This window comes from Etheostoma cragini, chromosome 6 (genome assembly GCF_013103735.1).
Source record: "Etheostoma cragini isolate CJK2018 chromosome 6, CSU_Ecrag_1.0, whole genome shotgun sequence".
NCBI lineage: Eukaryota > Metazoa > Chordata > Actinopteri > Perciformes > Percidae > Etheostoma > Etheostoma cragini.
This window is the reverse complement of record NC_048412.1, coordinates 8,588,741-8,606,169: the sequence shown is the minus strand read 5'-3', so window position 1 is coordinate 8,606,169 and position 17,429 is coordinate 8,588,741. Positions and strand designations below refer to the sequence as shown.

Genomic DNA, 17,429 nt, shown 5'->3' with positions numbered 1-17,429 from the left:
TATATATATATGTACACCAAAAAAGGAATGAGGCCTTTTATCTTTGTTTGTCTTCCTTAGATCCAACTGTCTTTGTTTGTCTTCCTTAGATCCAACTGTGCTGAGAACATCCGGAAGCACATTCTGCATACGGGCAAACACGAGGGCGTGAAGATGTACAACTGTCCCAAATGTAACTATGCCACCAACTCGCCCATGGAGTTCCGCAACCATCTGAAGGAAAGTCACCCTGATATCGAGAATCCAGACCTCGCCTACCTACATGCAGGTAACTCATTGTTCAATTTGTTTTTGAGGAGGCTCTGTTTAAAAACACAAACTGTGTTGTCAGTGTGTAAGCCTCATCGCTCTCAACATCCATAACATTTTATGTGATTTGTGTCCCCAATGACAAGATGAGGAATACTTGAATATATATGCCTACGTTCAGAAACAGTGGATGGAAGACAGTCCTGAACACCACTGGGTTTAAAAGGTCTTTGGCGCTCCAGGCTTATTTACAGCAATGTCTTGCCTGAGCTTTACAGTTACACATCTGGGATCTAATGATCGCATCAGCTGAAAGTTAAAGGGATGATCCACCACTTTTACTATTTATATATTTACAATTTTCATTTGTTATAAGTAATGCTACTCAGCTTGTTAGAACAGTTTAGTAATGAATGGTGCGGCAGTGACTCTGTGGGGACCTGGCTTGGGAACCTGAGGGTGGGCGGTTCAAGTCCTGCACGACAAAGTCAGATAGAAGTGTTGACTGGTAGCTGGAGAGGTGCCAGTTCACCTCCTGGCCACTGCCTGGGTGCCTTTGAGCAGGGCTGCAAACCTCTAAGTGCTCTGAAGGGAGATTTCTAGTTTGGAAAGAAATAACTGATGCCATGTTGATCTCAACATGGGTCTGCTTTTTAACAGAAACCTACATAGAAATGTACAGGATTAAATGTTGCACTACACGCTTGTCATTGTGTTCATGGAAATATCAATCTACACATCTGTGAATATTTTCTACAAGTGCAAATTTTAATTTACAAGCTCTCGTGTTTTTTGTCTTTGTGTGACTTCAAATTCAGATCACATGTGTGCGAATATTTTTTGCAAGTGCAAATTTTATTTTTACAAGTGCAAATTTTAACAAACAACTTCATTTTTTTTGTTCTGCAAGTTCTCACATCTTATTCATTCTCACTGTTAGCACCCAATTTACCTTCATACCTGCATAATAGCTGGAGATTGAAAAGACCTGTAAGTGTGTGTGTGTGTATGTGTGTGTGTGTGTGTGTGTGTGTGTGTGTGTGTGTGTGTGTGTGTGTGTGTGTGTGTGTGTGTGAGTGAGAGAAGTGTTGCAGTGTTTATGGATTCATGTCTATATTTTCACCTGTCTAGTCATATCAGAGTTTCACCACTTTTGTTTTGGCACAAACTAAGGTTTGTTTATGTCTATTTATGTTTGTATTTACATGTTTATTTCGCCCTTTCAGGCCTTTAATAACGTGTGTGTAACAGTTTGGAGATGAATGGTTGAATGGTTGCTGGAGTGGTGCCAGTTCATCTCCTGGGTACTGCCTGGTGCCTTTGAGCAGGGCAACAACCAAGTGCTCTGGAGGGAGATTTCTAGTTTGATTGATCTCAACTTGGGTCAACAGAAAACCTGCATTACTAACCGGAGATGTTGGGTTTACAAGACCAGTCGGATAAAATCTTACAAAAGATGCAACTCAGTTGTATTATGGGAAGTGTAGGATCAAGTATTTCTGGAGCTTTACCCATTCTACGGAGTAAGATTCAGGATATCTCTTTTTCCTGTATGTATTGCTGTTACTTGCTATTGCTGCTCTTGACCATTGCTTTTAAATCTGTATTGTTGGTTATCCCCAAATGTATGTAAGTGCCATATTAAATCAGTAGACTGCTCAGTTAAGTGCCTTCCTGAGGGCAGTAGCTGGGAACTTATTATGTTCCCCATCCAGAATTGTTTTGCTACTCCAATCATTTGCGCCCTACATCTTGCGTTTTGTAACTTGCCTCACTAGTTTTCTGCATTCCAATTTGTAATGTGCACACCAACATAAACACGTACAATATGTACCCGTATACAAATCGTTTGAAATCTTTCCACTGAATGAAACCACCTGGCTGCCCCCGCAACCCTGCCCTGGCTCTATCATTCCACAGAGGTCAGATCTTCCAGAATCTGTGAGTGTGTTTTTGTCTGATCGAGTCTTGCTATTCAGTGCTGATGGAGGGCACCCAGCCACAAAGAGGCAGCATTAAAAGACTGCTGGCCTAGCCATCCCTGCCAATCACTCAGGCCATAGAGACAGATGAAATCGTGTTCCTCCTATTGGTTCCTTTGTATCCCAGTGTTCCTCCTTTGTCCTTGAAGGCCACCAAATCCAATCGGCCAAGTGCTTGTCCTTCAGAGGAGCAGAGAGGACAGCCTTTATCCTGTTATCCCTTTGACCTTCCATAAAAGCAGTAGAGTTAGAGGAGAGCACCATGGGAAAGAGGCCAGGCAGGGACATTACTGGAAAATGGCTGCATTCTGGCAGTACTGTGGTTTATTTCCTGTTGAAACTGAATGGCTCTGGAGTTGTCTCTTTGTGCTGACTCTGAAAAGTTTAGTTTTTCAATTTCTCAAACAGGCTTATTTTTTTTGTATAATTTCTGTTCTTCAAATTCAATGACCAACTTCTATCTTTAATCTCCTTTACTTCCATGCCCTTAACCTCCCTGCACAACCCTTTTACCTTCAACTATTCTTTAAAACACCTGCCTCCTTCGTATTCTCCATAACCTCTCACCTTTAACCAAAGCACTCCTTTTACGCTTCTTCTTACCCTTTCACCCCAGAATTTTCCTCACCTCTGTTTGTCCTTATGCAATGCTGACCTTTGGTGAAAAGATTCCCTTTTGTTTTGTAGCCCCCCCCTCAGTGTGATCTGTTAAGCTACATGAGAACATAAGCTATACAGCTTATACAGCTATACCATGTAAAGAATATAGTTTTCTCTGTGTCAAAGGCCAGTTCTGTGGTTTCATCTTAAATGTGGCTATGATCTTACTGCCAAAGCCATAGCGAGCAACACGTTGGGGCTTTCAGTCATTTGGAGGAAACATATCCTCCCCCTTCAGTCAAGGTAGGCAGCATGTTTTCAAGGTGTCGTCATGACCTATTCCTATTCTGGTGCTAGCACACCACTGATATGAAACCAAAGAATGACCGCAAAAGAAATTATCCCAAAATGCAGCTGATGGTGATGCCACTTGGCTTTCCTTGATGCATTATAGTTTGTACATGTAAACGAACTATTGCAGGACTGCAGAAATCTATTTTATTTATTATTATTATGACCAACGCAGTCAAATATAGGTGGTTTGAAAAGACATTGAAAGTGCACTTGTGATCTCTCTCCCTCTTTCAAAAGAGGGAACAGGAAGGTGGGGTGGTAGCGGAAAGAGCAGTGTTTTTAATCTAAGTAGACAGAACGAGACCAAAAGAAAGAGACGGGGGAAAAAAAGATTAAGAAGGTAGATGTTGAATTAACCTGCTTGTGATTGCTCTCTGTCAGAGTGGCACCAGGGCCAGCAGCGAGAGGCAAATCGTCTGTGATGGCCCTTCCCGCTGTTCCTCCTTTGAAAGACACAGATCAAACGCACCCTAGTCACGGGCCCTTGCATCCCCTCGCGCCGGATTGATTGACACCCGAACGTCTCCACTGCTGCTCTGTCTTTCCGTATCGCTCTCTCACTCTCTCTCTCTTGCATGCGCTCCGTCTTCCCTTCTTTATTCAGCGTCACACTTCAAATTAAAGCCCTTCTCAAGGATGAAAGCAGAGGTCCTTTGCAAACGAAGGAAGAGAGGGAATTAGACCCAGCAAGTGATGGAGGGGAATGATGAATAGAATTAGAGGGGAAAAAGGAAGGAAAAAGAGGATAGATATGTGAGGGGGAAATGCTGCTGATAGGACACATTTTAATAAAATGGTAATGACAATTGTCTTCCTTGTGCGATCTGCAGAGAGATATGCCACAAAGAAGTGGCTATGTGTGTGTGCGTGTGTGTGTGCGTGTGTGAGATCTCGGCATAGATAGCACTGTAGCAGAACTAGAGCTACAGGTACCTCTCAGAGCGCTGCCACTTTGTTAAATGACTGCCCTACCAGAACTTTCCTTCTAGTTAAAATGCTGGAGCTACCCTATGACTAGAGCAGCTTTGGGAAATAGTGTGTTTCCCTTCTTTCTTTGTTGTCCTCCTCCAGCGAGGTCAGCTGTGGTTTTAGGGCAATGGCTTTGTTAAATCAGCCTTCTGTCCTGTTCATTACCCCAAACTATGTTACACAAACACACACTCACACACACACACACAAACACAAACACACACACACAGGTGAGACGTCACCATTAGCTTTGTCAGAGCATCTTCATCCCACCATTTCAAATTGTGAATTATATTTTTTAGCCAAGGTTATAATTCCACATCTTGAGGGCATAGCGATCAAATGCTTTGTAATTAGCTACCAGCGCCTGAGTACTGCTTTTTTTTTATTTTTATGTTTTTTTAAAATGAAAAATAAATAAAAAAACTTCAAGGCATTGTTGCTGCTTCATGCAGATTCCATTTTCCTTAATAATGCATGATGGATAGCTACTGTAGTGGGCTGGGGGAGACCTGGCCTTGTAAGTGATGATCGTAATACGCAGTTACAACCACAGGCAAATTCATTTGTTTGCATATATTTTTTCCTTATTAAACAAATCTGTAAACAAATCTGGGTTTGGATGGCTTTTACTTAAGTTATGCATCTGTGTGCCACCCCGGCTCCCCTCCCTCGCTTTCACCTTCTGTTCATCATGTAATGAAACATTACTCTCCTGAGTTTTACCTGCCTATTGTGTTCCAGTGGCGTGTTGGATTGCGGAGGACAGGTGTGTATGTCATGCAAATGTGTCCTGGTATCCTGGCGCACATGACACTGTGTCGACGTTGTGAAAGAAGCCACAGACACTCACGATAAAATCAACATCTGTTTCTAATAACAATGTGTTATATGTGACACGTTTCTGTGTTGGAAAATATGTGAAAAAAACAATGCATCACAGTTTAAAAAAACACCACCTATAGGACATCAAGTCGTCAGCGTTAGTGATGAACCTGCGTCTTTGTGTCACCGTCCGTATGTTGCATTTGCATGATAGGCATTAATGAAACAAAAGTCATTCTGTTCAGTACAATGTAAAGTCAGAGAGTGGATTTTTGTGCCGATTCTGTCAAAGCGTAGATTTAGTAATTCTGATTTAAATCTCACAAAGTCAACAATGAGGCATTTGTTGGCTTAACGGGAAGCCAACAATTCTTTTTCAAATATTTTTACCAGGAAAGGAACGAGTGGGGAAATTGAGCTCGGCTGTTCAAAGCAATAGAAAACGCATCATATACAGTTTTCTGACCGTTTCTCAAGATCCAGTTTGGCTTAAAATATAAACAAATGTCGCCCTGTATGCCTTTTTTCAGTTTTTCAACACTAACTATATTTGTTGCCTTTGTTTTTTATTCTGTCCCCATCATGTCTGATATACCCCGACCACACAAAGCAACCTCAGCAAGCCTACATGTATGAACTTGAAGATTAGCTCAAGCCAGTGTTGGGTGTTAATTGGATAATTCCCCCATGGAGGAACACCTTTCAGCTACATCTGGTCCTGAATGGCTCACTTTGGGGTGTGTGTGTGTGTGTGTGTGTGTGTGTGTGTGTGTTTGTGTGTGTGTGTGTTTTTGTGTGTGTGCGCCCAAGAGGGTTACCTACACGGTTAAAGGACAAATGGCCCACCGTCGGTTGCATGTGTCTTAGTAAACCAATACAGGGCCGGTCCTGGCCGAGTAAGCAGCAATTCCTGCATAATGACCTGCTCCAATAAGCGTGAAAACTCCTTCAACCGGCTGCATTTATCACACATCACCCACAACAAACGGCCTTTTGTTTCATCCTCTTCTCCCATTCCCTTCCTCCTGGCATCAATCCAGGTGCCTCCGCTCAACCGTTTAATGGCCGTTCAGAGCCTTGACTGACAAGTCCTATCCAATCAGTGTGGAGACGTAGATTCAGTGGGTTTCTGGCTGCTCCGAATGTAAAGGGATGCCTACATTGTGAGTTTGCCACCTTTAGGCCATCACAGACAAATTTCTTTTCCCACACGGTAAATGATGACTGGAAGTATTGTATCATTGACAGACTTGGTTAACCTCTGCCTCTGTCTGAGCCTCTGGACATGTTCCGTCACTGTCAGAAAATTTGAGGCAGATTGATGACACTTGATATACTGAATGCTCCCTGGTGTTGCAATGGCACAGTTATCTTAGGTGCTTGCTTATGTTGCACTATTCTGAAAAAAGTTGCAGATGGCTTATGTAGGCCACAGCCTAAGAGTTGCACAGTGTGAGAGCAGGACAAAAGAATACAGCTGTACAGTCTGCATGCGTTTTCAGTCTAATTCTACATCCTTTGTTGTTTGAAAGAGAATGTCGGGTGTGCAAGGGCACAGAAGGAGAATAACAGTAAATGGTTTTGTAACCACATGTAGAGATGATGTTTAGCTATAAAATCTTACATTAGGTTATGGCCAAATGTCTTCTGAGACTCCAGCTCCAACACTGAACGCTACTTTTCCTTTTGTTGGGAACACCCATTCCCTAGTGTGTATCAATTATATAAACTAGACATCCTAAAGGGATTGTTTATAATGTGTCAGCGCACATCAAACGCTTAACTTCTTTCTTTTTAATCAAAAGATTAAAGGAACAAATATTTACTGTATGTTTGCAAGACCGTTTGTCAGAACACAGGAGTATGCTTTCACGTAAACATGCAGTACTTAGACAGATGCACTCACGTAGCCACACACCAACACCTCGTGTGAGTGACGTGTGGTGGGGATGCTGGCGGGCAGGGCTGCTCCTCCTGTGTGGGACAGTGAATATGGGACCAGACAGGCCGCCGGCTCCTATAAAGCCTCATCCATAATTCAATCCTCCTCCTCCCCTCAATTCAGTCACTGTACATATCCAGCTACAGCCAACAGCTAACCTGTCTTAAGACAGGAAAGAAAGAAAGAAAGAAAGAAAGAAAAACAATAAGTGTTTTTTTTCATGGAGAAAGTTGAGTAAAGAAAAATTGTAAAGATTAGAAATGGGTGTCCGGGTTGGCTCAGTGTGTTAGAGCAGGCACGCATATACTTTGAGGTTTATGCCTTGATGCAGAGGTATAGCGTTCGAATCCAACCTGTGACAATTTCCTGCAGGTCTCTCCCCTTTTTCACCTTGCTGTCCTGTCCTAATAAAGGCAGAAAAGCCCAAAATATAATCTTAAAAAAAGGTAAGAAAGAGAAGCAGAATTTGTTTAGGAGAGGGGGTTGTGACACCATCGAGACTGCTGTTTTCTCTCTTTTAGCCCAGCTTGCCCTATCTCGAGCTTTATTGAGTCAACACAGCTCCTAGTACCAACATGTTTTCCCTTATCTACCCCCTCATTGGCTGAAGTGCACTTCTAAGATCTTCACCACAACCTTTGCCCTTTTTACTGTGCAAATAACCCTTTTCTTCCTCCTTTCGCCTCTCTCTAGCCTCCGTGTGTTGTCTGTTGGTGGCTCTCCAAACATCTTGGCATCTCTAATTACCAACAGGCTCAACTTTCCCAACTAAACAACCAATTACCAACGCTTTAGCCCAACCCAGTCCCATGTTTCCTGATACAGTGGCCTATTAGGGCCCCTTATTTCTCCCCTAGCATAATTGAATCCCCTGGCTGCTCATCAGTGGGCTAATTTAAGCCAATGTGCAGAGTTGGTAATCAGAGGGGCTGCCTATTAGACTATCAGACCCCAATTAAGTGCCCTCTTATTTCCAACATAACAAGCCACTATCACTACTGGTGTTATTGTATTTCCCTCTTTAGTGCCCAGTTTTGTTTGGGAAGATCTGTAGACTTTTCAGAGCAATGAGAGTAAAAGAGAGTAACGAGAAGTGGAAGAGATGAGTCTCACTGTTAAGTCAAGCACTGGTAAAGGTGGTACTCTAATAATGTACTTGGAGAGAAAAGGGACACTAATTAGGGAGAAAATCTAGGGAGCAAAGATCTTCCTATTTTTTTCAGCTGTCTGATTGATAGAACTCAGATATTTCTGTCCATAACACCCTTTACTGTGAAGACTTTTCCCCCTTTTATCAAAAGGGGAGAAAGAGGATTTCATAGACCAACTTGAGAATGTGGGGAAAGAGTTTTATGTGAAAAATATTCCTGCTTTCCTCCTAAATCAAAAAACTTAGTGATGAGACTAATGAGTGATCCGTTGCAGAGATGTTTTTCGCCACATTCTTTGGGTTCAATGAGTGTGCATCACCCGTTAGAAAATGTATGAGCCGCGATGTCTTTAAACTTTGAAAAAAATTCAAAACATCTATCTCCTCCGGCCACTTGGGTCTGCCAAAATCTGATTTTGTGACTTACTGCAATGCCGCTTTAACTTGACAAATAGATTTGAAAAAGAAAAGGTTCCGAGACAAATCACTTCACCACCAGCACCTCTTTCTGTCCTCTCACAAGTGCAGAATATTTCACTTTTTCCCCCTTCCTTATTGTCCCTCCCTTTTTTTCTCTGTCCTGTCTTGGTGACTGGGGCAACTGAAGGGAGCCAGAGTGTGAAAGAAGCCCACAGAGGGCTGATGAGGACTGTCTTAGCAAAACGTGTCTCAAGTCTGGGACTGCAGAATTTGAGTGTGTGTGTGTGTGTGTGTGTGTGTGTGTGTGTGTGTGTGTGGTAGCAAGAAATGGTCTGCGTGCATGTCTCGAAGTCTAAGTGTGTGTGTTTAGTGTTGGTGTCGACTCCCCATAGCCTAATTAAAGGGCGAGGAAAGCCACTCACTGGGAGATTAAACCTAAAAGGGTAAATTAGCACTAGAAAGGGGTGTGGCAAATTCACACACACGCACAGGCCATGAAATCTCTTCTGACACCTGCAGAAAAAAGGAAAATTAAGAATAAGGAGGATGGAGAGAAGGGCAAACTTTTGTATTTCAATGGAAGAGCTCGATGAGACTCTGAACAGGGCCCTCTACTCACAAGTCAACCTGTTTTACTTTATTCATGGACTTATTAGTAAGTTGCTCGGGATAAAGGCGTCTGCTAAATGAATGTAATGAAATATTATTTCAAGGCCGCAGCGCCACACATATCTTAAATATATCAAACTGAATGTGATTATCTAAATATAAGACCCCAAAAATATCAGAACAGGTCTAAACTAGTAATTTTAGGGACAGATGTTTGACATAAAGTATTTGGACTCAGCCATGGAGGCGTAAACCTTCACTGAGTTTCATGACAGTTGGGAAATGCATCTAATCTTTAATTCTAACTTACATTCAACACTTTATAAAACATTATATTTAACTACATTTAAAGGGTTAATATTATCCAACTTAGTCCTTGTAATGTCTTACCATGCAGTTAATTTTGGCTTTTTTTGCTGTGTTTTTAAAGGGTAATGCTAGAGATTTAGGTTTGTGCATTCTTAGGGACAAGAGATACAATGAATTTCAAAGAGCAGACAGAGATTCTCTGACTCTAAGTCCCTAGAATTGGATGTAGTGTAATTAAAACACCCCTGCCCCTTGTTCTATAAAGTAGGATTGTTGTCAAACGTGTAGTCTCCAAGTCGAGACTCACTATTTTCCTTAATAATAATTTTTCGGTCAAATATTCAAAACAATTTAACTGTGCACTTAATGGAGATTCATCAAGCATGGATAGGGCTGATTTTAACTTGAAATCAGTGACATCTGACAGCCGATGGCAAAGAGTGAGACTTTGCAGTAGTGTAGCATTTGTGATGTTGTGAAGCAGACGCGCAGAAACACACACACACACACGGACAGATGAGTGTCACATTATCGGTCATTTATATATCCCACAACTCAACAGCGGGTATTAATGCCCTGGGCAAAACTGGTATCTCTTTATAACTGTCTGCCCATGTTTTTTTAACCCCCCTACTACTCTGTCAGCATATCAGCCAGCTTTCTGCCTCTTTCTTCTGGTGCCGTGTGTTTGTGTGTATTATGGTGTCTTAGCATTTGGGTGTTTGTGTGTGTTGAGACTGAGAGTGATTGATTTGATTCTGGGCCAGCAGCTAAGCTCTGCCATGCTATCTGTCTCTCTATCGGTTTGTCTGTTGTCTCTTCTGTGTTGTCTTCTGCTCCTGTTTGACTGCTATCAAACAAGTGTGTTGTTTGAGAGAGAGAGAGTGTGTGTGTGTGTGTGTGTCTGTGTAAATGTCATCTGTCAGTGTCTTTCTCCAGAATCAGACATCTAGCAGAGAATCTCAGCTTGGTACAAACACACACACACACACACGCACACACACACGCAAGTTTACACAGAACTACATCTCCAATCTGATAGTTCCTTGCCCCAGGGACTAAGTGTGTATGTTTGCACACATAAGAGATTTCCTGTGTATGTGTGTGCTTTTGCGGATACACACAAACACATACACTCTTGCATGTCTTTCTGTTTGTGGGTGTAAGAAAATAGATCTTGGTTCTGTCACGGCTGGGCCTGCAGGCATAAGAGGCCTTAACGGATGTCTCTCTCAGTGAAACACACACACACACACACACACACACACACACGATACAGGTCCCAGACCCCTCTCCCTCCTGGACTCGCAGTGAGGAATACAAGATTCAGGCTCCTCTTTAGATAGTGATCAGCCTCACCGTGGCTTCAGAAATGCTATCTTCACCGGGCGGCTGAATTGATAATACTAACACCCCCCCCCGAATTTTTTTACAAAGGCCCAGTTTGTAAAAAGGTAATCATTTACTGTTGCTACTATCTTCCCTGAGCCATACATCTTCTGTCTTCACAGGACAAAGTTCTCCTGCTGCTACTGACGCTGTTTTTCCCTATTTTTTTTTTTTTTTTTACTTTGTCAGTGGGTTCGCAGACGCCTACTTTTAAGTTTATCATCCTCTTGCTGCCTCAGAGTTTTACACATACAGCATACCCACCTGGAAGAATTTAATCTTTTCGTTAAATGTATGTATTTTGTGTTTTTGAAAGCGTGGATGAGTGTTTGTGTGTGTAGGGGACAGAAAGGCTTGCAATTGACAGTGAATGAAGGACTAATCCGTTTGGGCACATAGCGGAATCCAATGCCAAGTACCAAAATCTCATCATTTCAATTATCATATTTATCATATTTATTCATTTTCTCCCAGCCAGAATTAATGCTGTCTCTCTCTCCCTCACTCACCGCTCCTTCCTCTGTACATTAATCTATTTTTTCCCTCATTCCCCATCCACTGGCGACATGTGAGCCTGCCAGTCACGTTGATTGACAGCACTCAAGTGGCCTACGGAAAAAGCAGCTCATTTTTTCTTCTTTTTTTCCCTTTTTGGTCAGACGTTGTGCCGGTGATGCCGGGGCCTTATCAGGAAACCCAATTTATTGCTGTTTCTCTGGGCAAAAGGGGTTGCCACTCACACTGACTGACAGCTCTCAGATTTTCAAGCTGCAGTGTAGGGATTTCCTTTAAGTTGTTTTGTTTATTTCCTTTTTTTCCCCCTTGCTGTCAAAAATTGTCTACCGCACATGGACGTACGTAAACACTTAACACACACACACAAAGACATGGTGCATAGATCTGCCTTGCTCTCTTGTCTGCGAACCGTATTGTTCTGACCTTGACAGTGATTTTGACTGACGAACGGCGAGCCGCGGTCCCGCTCGCCACACAGCGGGTTAACTTCCTTTTGAACCTCTTTGTTTGGTAATTGTTTTATTCTTGGGGGAGGAGTGGAAGATAACAAAAATAAACTGTTAAATGGAAAACTCACTTCATTCATGCAAAGATTGTTGTGTTTTTATGTTCAGAGTGCATGTTCGCTTTCATTGCTAAGAACATTACATGTGGGAATGTGGGATGTATGAATTTGTTTCATCTCACCTGTGTGCTTTTACATTTCCCTGTGTGTGTGTGTGTGTGTGTGTGTGTGTGTGTGTGTGTGTGTGTGTGTGTGTGTGTGTGTGTGTGTGTGTGTCGGTGCGTTTGTGCGTTTGTGCAAAATTTCCTTGCCTTTGTTTGAAAACACATTGATGTACTGTATGTCATCATGTGTGAGTTTTTTTGCATGTCTGTGTACTGTATGCATGTGATGCCTGTGTGTACGTGTGTCAGCTCACATGTGTGTGCATTTGTGTGTGTCGAGTATGACCTCTGAATCCTGAGGCTTATCGTGGCGGTGTTCCACATTATTGATAGCGAGCGGAGATATCGACAGGCCAAGCGCCGGCAGCTTGCTGCAGCGCACCGGCAAGTGGGATGGGACTTTGATATGACATATTGTGCGTCTCAGCACAAGCCATAAATAATTCTGACACGTTTTTGTATGCATGGGAAAGTCCTTGATTCAGCCTCCCATAAAAATAAACTTCTATTATGGAAGGTATTTGTCAAGTGGGTGCGTGATGGATGGCCTAGCGTTTACCCCGTGGCAGGACGATGGGTTATGGATGCCCGCCGCCCCTTGCTGGGGGAGGAGTCACACCCAGCAACGCTGACACTAGAGTAATTACTGCCCACCTCACCACGGCAACGGAGGGAGGGAAGTGGATGAGGGCAGGGGGGGGGTATACACACACCTGCAACTCCCTCTGCCCCTCCCTTCACACTGTCCTGTAACGCTACCGGCGTAAAATGAAGACGGTGATAAAGCCTGCAAGGGCAGTGATGATTGGACACCGATGGATGGGCGGACGGATGTATGGATAGACTTGATTGATTTATTAATTGATTGAACGGGGAGACCGCCCTTTCCATTCCTCATGAAGATGTTACATATTGTTAAACGTCATTATATTATTGCCTAATTAGTTCTGACATTTTTGCTTGATTACTGTAAACAAATGAGCCTGGAGCACGGTCATGATTACTCGTCTGCATCTCATTATATTATTATCTTCTTGTTGCTTCTTTCTGTCTTAGAGCCGACAGTATTCCTTGATTAAACGATTAATCAAATGTCAGAAAATTAACAGTTTTGATAAGATGAACTTTATTGATCCCACACTGGGAAATAGAAGTGTCACAGCAGCAGCTGACGGTACGAGAACGGATATATTGTATGAATTAGCAACCTTAGATAAAATAGATAAATTACTATATACATTCTGAATAACTATTTTTTAAAGAAATTACGCATTTAAACAAAAATAAAACCCACTATTACTATAAACACGCAGCATAAATAGAAACTACAAAGTCGGTGAGACAAAACTAGTCACAGTTTTCTGTTTAATATTGTCGTAAACAAATACCTTTTTTTACTTTTGGACGGTTAATCTGAAGAAACAATCATTTTCAAAATGCCACCTTGCACTCTGACATGTAATAAATAATTTATTAATCAAACTATCACAGAAGATAATGTATATGTTGCCATATGTGCAAACAGAAGATTTTTCTGTGAGCCTTTTTCATTTTTGTACATAATCCAGTTTTTCCTACTTTTCCCACCAAATATGAGTTGGTGGTTCACAATGTTGAAGTGTAACACTTAGTACATTATAAACTGATATCCACCTTGGTCGGAGTTATTACACTCTGCCTCAAAAGGAAAGTTGTGATGAAAAACACAGCCTTAAATTTAATTATATTATATTTGCAGACAAATGTTGCTTGGTCTGATAAGAGCACAGTATAAATACAATGAGTATTTTAACAGAGAAGGGGTGTGTTACCTTGCATACATTCACAAGTTTATGCCCATGCATTCTCATGTTGGCGCACTTATGAATATGTACAGGCATTTGTGTGTGCTAATTAGCCCATGTGTGCATGTTTATATGTCCGTCTGTGGGACCAGCAGCCAGATTGAGCTGAGGCCTCGGTGCCATCTGAGGAAGAGGAGGAAGGTAGGCGTGGTGCGAGGAACAGGTGAGGGATGGGTGCTCTCTTAACCACCGCTATCCCCACTTCCTTGCGTGGGTGTGCAGGTGGGCCGGGGGGGTCAGGGTGGGTGCCACAGCGGCAGCCCGTCAGTGGGAGTGACACCTGTTCACCACTGCCCACCCCTTCATCCTTACAGCTGCTGCACTTTATCTGCCTCAACCTTTTTTCCCTGCCTTCCATCTCCGTTGCCTTCCCGCTCCTCTTCCTCCTCCTCCTCTACCTCCTCCTCCTCCTTAGCAGCAATGAGGAGAAGCTCATGACAGCAGGCCGGGGAGCAGTGAGTTGGACCCGTCCAGATGTTCTTACATGCGACGAAGAAGGAGTGTTTTGTCAGGACACAAACGCAAACTCAGACGATTAACATCATTAGATTGCCTCAGTGCCACTAAGGCTGCTGTTAACTAAGATGATTGGTATAGTGTGTGTGTGTGTGTGTGTGTGTGTGTGTGTGTGTGTGTGTGTGTGTGTGTGTGTGTGTGTGTGTGTGTGTGTGTGTGTGTGTGTGGCAACCGGCATAATCCACACACATATACACAACATCTTCAAAAAACACAGCTGTAAATAGACCTCAAATGTTTCCTGTACAACCCTGCAGTTTGTATGAGAAAGTCATACATAGTAATTTTTGCTTTTTGAGTGTGCTAAATTGTATTTTATTATTACAAAATTCAACGTAAAGTTTCCACTTTGAAGAGCAGTTAGAGTTGTGTTACTATCCCGAACTTTACACTTGCTGAGAATCATGGAGCTTCTCAGTCATTTTCCAAGCTAGTCCAGGGACTCAGACCATCCAACACACTGCCACAGTCAAGCTTTTCTAACTTCCAGGCGTGTGCAACCTTCAACAGGAGGGAAAACTGTTTACTAACCTAATTTGGAAATAATTGCAACGCAAACATTCATTGATGAACAAAAAATAGGTAATCATTTTTAAGACCTTTGGCTTTTTTTCCCTCTTCAAAAAGTCGTCTATGACTTTTATTATTTACATTCTCTTATTTAATATTCACAGTTAAGTTTCATGTGATACATAAAGCTAAATAGCTGGTAATCTGTTACACAGCATCCATTGCGCACCTTGCATACAAATACAAACTGAAGCGGACGGTATTAAGAAAAGCCAGTTTGCATGGATTGGCCTGGTTTGACCTGGTAACCTCTACAAGGTCCAGATAGGTAGAGTGAAGCTGCTTTGGGCCGCTACAGATGAGGGGTCAGGGAGAGGAACAGGCCTCGGTCAATAGGCTCAGAAGACCATCAGGGACTATTGATTGTGGCGGACAGTGAGGCCAGCTCTGCACTAATTGTTTCTTTACTAGCCTGTGGCAAAGACAACAGTCACAGGCAGGGACTCATGAATCTTACATCTGTTTTGTTGCTAAAGCACCAGGAGTTAATAGCCTTTGATTACCAGGGGGTTTGTGTTTGCATGTTTGTGTAGGTGTGTGTGTGGTTGTGGATGAGGCACGTGTAAAAATGTGTGTGTGTGTGTGTGTGTGTGTGTGTGTGCAGGGTGTTTACGCAAGAAAATCAGTGGATAGATTTGTATTTCAAACATGTATGCGTTTGTGTTTGATTTGACTTCTGCTGCAGAATCACTTTTTTATGTAACAATTTGGTCACTACAATTTTGAGCACTTTAGTTTGATCTAAAGCACACAACATCATTGTGTTTTGCAGAAGAACATGAAAAAGAATTGCCTTGTTTAGAACAGGAATTAGTAGTGTGATCATAATGCAACTATAATATTCTAATTGTGTCCTAAGCAATGTGGGCATCCGTTCAAGTAAAGGAATTTTAGCATTTCAGAAGTCAGTGTATATATAACACTAAATTATTTTTAAGGTTGTCATATTGCTACTGTAAAAAACAAACAACTCAACATTGATGTAAGGTAATAATAGTTGATGTGTGGACAGATGTGTATTTCCCATAAACCCTGCTGTTAACTTCTTAGAAATGCAAAGTTAAGATGCTACTACTGTAAACGTTCAAATGCTATATATTGGACCTGTAATGACTATAAGGAAGTTTTTACACAAAGATTTTCCTGAAATACCCTTTCCACACTTCAGTCTGAGTCACTAACGTTAAATATAGCTCACTATTCAGTTGTCAACTCAAATTATTTCAGCACAGTTTACCTTGACACACCCTTTACACAATGATACAAATAGTTTCTTTCCACACCCCCCTTCCTTCACTCCTGCCCCACCGGAACTGTGTTTATTCTTATATTTTTTTTACTGGTGTTGTGCATCTTGTTGATTCCCAGAGGGCAGTGCCCTGTACAGGAGTCATATCTGCTACTCTTACCCCGCTGCAGTGGCCAGGCGGTATTCAGCTGCGTGCGGTTTGTTTATTGCGTACAGCAGCAGAGTTTGTTTGTGGCCGGCTGTCAGAGCGGCCAGCCCGTTGTGATGAAAGACACTTGGACCTTCCCATCCATTTCACATTTGCTCCAATCAATTATTCAACAGGACAGCCAATTAAAAATGAGGGAGAGCGGTCAGGGCCTCGCCCCCCGAAGGCCGCCACTAGACAACTCTCTCTGTGAATAATTGGTGCAATTAATTTAGCATTGAGCAATAAAGGAGTTCTCACTCTCCCCTCTCGCTCTATCTCTCTTACTCCCTATATACTGCAGACGCTCTCACACCAGTCATTACAGACACACATCACAACAGCGCACACACTGCAGCAGTAATAATAGTGGAACATTCGTGAACTATTGTATAACATGCAGCGATGCAGGTGAGGCTATAGCTTGTGATTGCAATTTGCCCTCCTTTTAATTAGTTCTAAGTAACCAAATTAAATAAAGAGTATTTAACAATAAGCAAAAGGCATAAAACTGCCATAACGTTTTGGTTACATTGGTGGATATTTGCTTTATAATGGTCACCAGCTGGAGGTAATTCTTTATCTAGCTTGTTATTTCCCAGCTACATCACTAGAAATGTAGTCACACACACTGACGAAAACACAGCTGTGCCCTCTGGGACACTCACTCATTCACACACACATTCCACAGTCTCAGCAGGAGAGGATCTGAGAAAAGGTTTTAGGAGCCTAAGTAACCGTAATTGATTGCCATACAAAGGAATTTTTCCATTTACCTGATTCTATACATTTCTCTTTCTTATTTTCCCTTATCTGCAATTATGGTTAATTTGCTGCTGCCCTCGTGAGATGGTGCTTGTACCAGTAATGGCACACACACACACACACACTCACAAAGTAATAACACTCGGGAGGAGGGTAATAGTGACAGGTAAATTCTGCAACAGCTTTGATTAATTCAATCACAACAGAAGTATTGTGACGGACCAAACAGCCTTCATACTCTGCCTTCTTCTTACTGACCCCCTCTCCTCCTCTATCATCCTCTCTTTATTGATCAATCTCTAACTCCTAGTAACC

At 42.3% G+C, this 17,429-nt stretch overlaps 1 protein-coding gene across 1 annotated transcript in view; it reads left to right on the top strand.

The window, feature by feature from the left end:
* znf407 (zinc finger protein 407) overlaps positions 1–17,429 on the top strand; it is a 146,892-nt gene that overhangs the window by 104,841 nt on the left and 24,622 nt on the right. The window contains exon 9 of the mRNA XM_034873489.1: positions 90–268. Within this exon, the coding sequence (XP_034729380.1) occupies positions 90–268 (179 nt within the window). The remainder of the gene's footprint in view (positions 1–89; positions 269–17,429) is intronic.